Raw genomic sequence first — 4906 nt, 5'->3', positions numbered from 1 at the left:
TAAAAAAAAAAAAAAAAGACCACAAAGGGTCCTCCATCTACCAACAGCACATCTTGTGGACCAAGCACTCATTACAACAGATCCTTAGGGGACTCTGCTCACATTCAAGCCATCTCTGAGGGAATGTCTCAAGCTGTAAGGTGGCCTTTGGGGAAGAGGGGCTCTTATTTCTATGACTCCCCTCAAAAGACAGAAATCTTTGGTTTTTATGGTCCTCCTTGGTGATAAAATGGAAGGCAGGAGACAGTACTTCAGGAAGATGTCTTAGGGCCTGCAATGTCCAGAATGCAGTCCTTAGGGACATAGCTTGCTGAGACTCAACATGACCACACATATCTGATTTTGTTCCTTTTCTTGCTCATCTTTCTGCTCAAAAGAACCCATTGAGAATACAAACATGGCTTACTAGCCTCGCCTATGTTTATTTTAGGTAGAATAAAGGCCAGATGGGAATGCCTCTCTCCCTCCTCTTTCTCTTCTTACTTCCTTCTGCCCTTTCTTGTTCCTTTCCAGTTTTTCATTTCTTTACTCTTTCCTTTCTATCTTTATTTTTTCTTAGCATTTTATTTATTATGCCTTCAAATGCAGAAAACTGAACCCTATTTATATGTGACTTTCTATAATGGCTGCTTCCACAATGTGTGATGGTTATGGCTTTAGAACTTATTTCTTTAATGTATTAGATGTAATTAACAGAGTTCTGGTACTTATTTAATATTATACTTTGATACATGTGTATATTATATTATTCAATCAAGATGATTAACATTATCATCTCTGTGGCTGAATAATATCACATTGTATGTCAATATATAAATAGGTAGACAGAACAGAGTTATGTTTTTTAATCAAACATCAGTGGATTCTTTGGCTGATTATATGTCATGACTTCTGTGAAAAGGGTTGCAATAAATATGAGGTATAAGTATCTCTTTGACATAACCTCTTCATTCCCTTTAGATATATGCTCAGTATTAGAGTTGTTAGGTTATATGACAATTCTATTTTCATATTTCCAATTTTCCATTATGATGATGTCATTTTGCATTTGCCTCTAATAATGGCATGATTTCTCTTTTTCTCCACATCTTTGGCTAGTATTTATTATTCTCTTTCTCTCTCTCTCTCTCTCTCTCTCTCTCTCTGTGTGTGTGTGTGTGTGTGTGTGTGTGTGTGTGTGTGTGTGTGTGTGTTTTGATAGTAGCTGCTGTGCCTGGAACAGATATCTCATCATGGTTTTATTTTATTTTATTAGTATGTGTATAGGTGTTTTTTCTCCATGCATGTCAGTGCACTACATGAGTACCTGATGCCTTCAGAGGTAGGAAGAAGGCATTGGATCTTCTGATGGTTGTCAGGCTCCATGTGGGTGCTGGAATCACACCTGGCTCTCTGGAAGAGCTTCTGTTTTCATATTGTTTGTGTTTTTGAGCATTTCCATAGACTTACTCACAATGTACACACATAACCTTAGGGAATGCTGTTCAGACAACTTGCATACTTTAAAATCCATTGTCATTTTTACTCCTCAGTAGAGTTCCCTATGTTTTCAGTATTAACTCCCCATCTGGTAAGTAGTTTCTACAGATTAAAGCCAGTTTCTCTCTTCCAGACCCATTCTAACATTTCTCAGTGTCCACCAACTCATATTTTCACCACTTGAAGTAAAAGGAATGTTTTAAAAAAACAAAACAAAAGTGAAAACAAAAAACAAAGGAAAGTCATTGAAAATGGGAGAGTTACCATAACTGGACACTCGATGGACATTTACCACATTCCACTGGGTGTGGTGGCTCTTGTCAGCAATTTCAGCAGTGGCTGGGTCACTGTGAGTTCAAGGCTAGCCTGTGCTTCACAGGGAGCTCCAGGCTATCAGCATGAGCTACAGAGTGAGACCCTGTCAATAACAATAGCAATGACAATAACAGTAGTAATAATAATAACAACAACAGCAACAATAATAGAAAGAAAACTGATTTCCACATTTCATTAACATGAACTTAGAGTTAGATTGTAGTACTTTTGGTTGATATTTAGTTTTTGCCAGTGGTGCTTGTGTTTTTACATTTTCTCTAAATTTTTCATGATATTGGAAGATACAGTGAATATGGTATATAAATCTTACTAAGAAAGTCATGCTAAATATTGACTACAAGCCAACATTTCAACACTGAATTCTTCTATATTATAAAACTATAAAAGAATAACAGTACATTCAACTATCCAAACAATGAGTCTGTATTGCAAGGTGTGATTCCCTGAACACAGTTTTCTTTTGAGAATCAGTAATGGAGATAAGATTTTACAGAGGTATTCTCTTCCAAGTGTTACTCTGTCAGTGTGCTGCATTGCTACTGCTGTCAGCACAGCCCTGTGTGGAGAATCAAAATCACAGCAGCTCCTACGTGTCACCCAACTACTTTCTTTGTTTTTCTCTTCTTCCTGTCCAACTCGCACTGCCGACTCCTGCCAGCCCAGCATCCAGCGAACTTTAGGAGGAAGTTACACATAAACCAATACCCCCTGGCGAGGTAACCGGAGAGGCGATCTGAAGTGATCACTCTCAGGATCCTTGCTCCACAGGTAATTGATCTTCCCTTCTGTGAGACTATAAAAGCAACGACAGACTTGGAGTAAGAAGGGGAAAGAAAGTGGAACACCTAGGGAGCTGACTTCTAGTGAAAGGAGGGAAAAGACAGCGTCTTCTAAAGTTACCATCCAGGCCCACAACATGGTGCCTATCATCTTGCTCAGTGCCTTCCTGCTTCATCTCACTGATGTTGTGGCTTCAGAACCGTAAGGGAATTCTAATCTCTCTGTATCCAAGTACTGACAATACCATTTTGTTGAATGGATTCCATGTTAAAATCTATCTGGTTCATTATTCTATTTCAACTTCAGCAAGTGAGTGCTGGTCTGCCCTCTAAGTGTTGAGCAATTGCCAGAACAGATACAATATTCTTAAGACACCACTGTGTGCATCCAGTTTATCATTATTCTGCCTGTAAAAGAATGCACAGTTTGGGGAATCCTTCAATAGCTCAAGTGGCTGTGTGTGGATGTAAACAAGTCTCTAGACGTGTTCGCCAAATGTTGGCTGTTCTCTTTGTGCAGGCGATACATCCTGTGGGTTTCTTCCGTGGTACAGAGATTTTCCTCAGAAAAAGCCTGTCTTCATCTTTTAAACCTCAACGAGTCTGTGTCCTTGAGTGTCACTCTAGAATATGACGGATCCAGTACTACTATTTTTGACCAGCATGTGGAAGAGGGGAACTTCTACGCTTGTGCAAATTTCAAAGTGAGGCACCAAATTCAATGCTGCGGGAATATGAACCTGCTTTCTTAAAGTTTCTTTTCAACAATAAATCTTAATTTTGAGTCATTTGCCAAAATCACTAGAGGTGTAGGTGAAAATTTCAAGAGAAGCAAGAAACAAAGAAAAAATTTTAATGTGCAGCATATCTTGTTGCTGTTGTTGGCAATTTTCTATCATAGGAAATGAGGTGATTGCTGCTTTAAAGAGTAAACATGTTTCACAGACCCTAAAAGGAAAAGGAGGGCTAAAAGGTGGAGGGCTTCGGAAGACATAGAAAAAATAGACGTTAGGAAGCTATGAGCCTGAGTTTATTAGAAAAGACTCTTCTACTGAGCTAAGCCATTGCACCAGGCGATCAGGGAGTCAGAGAGTCTTTGCTGAGAACTGACAGGTCTGAAAAGCTGTCTGTCTTGCTGTCTACATGAAGCAGTCTTCCCCTCACTGCTCTTCTTCATAAACAGGTCTCTCAGATGTCCTCAGAGCAGCTGGCCTTTGTGACGTTACTTGTTCAGGGAAACACTCTCAAACTCTCTGAAAGAAGAGTTGTGGCAATCGCTGCAGAGGAGAACGCCACTTTTGTGCAGACAGACACACCGGTCCACAAACCTGGAGATATAGGCAAGTCACTTTAAAAAACACTTTCTCCAAATTAAGGTGTAAAATTGGATAAAACTTGTCTTTGACATCACTGGCTGCTGCGCTCCCATAATTCCTGTAGTTATGCGACAGTGCCGTTAGATCCAGGAGCTTGTGTGTGGCTTCAGAAGACTCTGTGTTCTTTGATTGCACACAAATCCTACTGACAAGGCTTCATGGTACAGTGATTACCAGAATACAAAGTTGTAATTGTTTGATCTAAACCAATGATCCATTACGTACCCATTGAACAAGATCATTAATGAAAGTTTCTTTGGACTTTCAGGGAAGAAATGAAAGTCATTGTAAAAAAATAAATAAATAGTGCCAATAACAGCAAAGCACTCACCAGCAATATTTATGAATTCTACTGTTCTGTTTTTATGTCAATTGGTATGACATGAGAAAGCCAGCCAGAGCCTTTCTGCTTTCTTAACTATTGTTCTAAGCAGAATGTGGCATAAAGAATACCAAGCTATAATTCAAAGCCCCTGCTTCAAAGCTTAGCTCTATTGACCAGTGATTGACTTTTGGCAAGTAAATTTTAATCTTTGAGATATAATTTCTTCATCTGTAAAATGAAAGCGTTAGAGCGGTAACCACATGTGCATTGTATCCTGATTGATACTGCATATATCTATTATTTTTTTAAAAAAAGAAGCAAAAGAACTGAAAGTAGAATTTACTTTGGCTTAAACAATAGACACTTATTTCTGGCAGATGAAGAACCTGCCGATATGAAAGTGCCGGGGGTGATTTCCTCCAAGGGTTCTCTATTGTACTCTGACTAATGTGACTGGGGCAGAGGAATTCCTCCAAGGAGTCCGTACTGTATTCTAAAGGGCTGGCTTATGCAGGCTTCTTTCCTTTTTCTTTTATAATTAATTTTAAGTCAGCCCACAAGGCAATGCATTTCATTATTATATTTTCACACTTAATATTGCAAAAGATAAT

General features: G+C 38.8%; 1 protein-coding gene across 1 annotated transcript in view; it reads left to right on the top strand.

Moving 5' to 3' along the window:
- The first annotated feature begins 2647 nt into the window (after nucleotides 1–2647).
- LOC116099657 (ovostatin homolog) overlaps nucleotides 2648–4906 on the top strand; it is a 51258-nt gene continuing 48999 nt past the window's right edge. Inside the window, exons 1-3 of the mRNA XM_031383576.1 lie at nucleotides 2648–2796; nucleotides 3115–3298; nucleotides 3778–3934. Of these exons, the coding sequence (XP_031239436.1) occupies nucleotides 2732–2796; nucleotides 3115–3298; nucleotides 3778–3934 (406 nt within the window). The 5' untranslated portion in view covers nucleotides 2648–2731. The remainder of the gene's footprint in view (nucleotides 2797–3114; nucleotides 3299–3777; nucleotides 3935–4906) is intronic.

Source organism: Mastomys coucha, unplaced genomic scaffold (genome assembly GCF_008632895.1).
Source record: "Mastomys coucha isolate ucsf_1 unplaced genomic scaffold, UCSF_Mcou_1 pScaffold20, whole genome shotgun sequence".
NCBI lineage: Eukaryota > Metazoa > Chordata > Mammalia > Rodentia > Muridae > Mastomys > Mastomys coucha.
The sequence above is the reverse complement of the archived record's forward strand: the minus strand, read 5'-3'. Positions and strand labels throughout refer to the sequence as shown.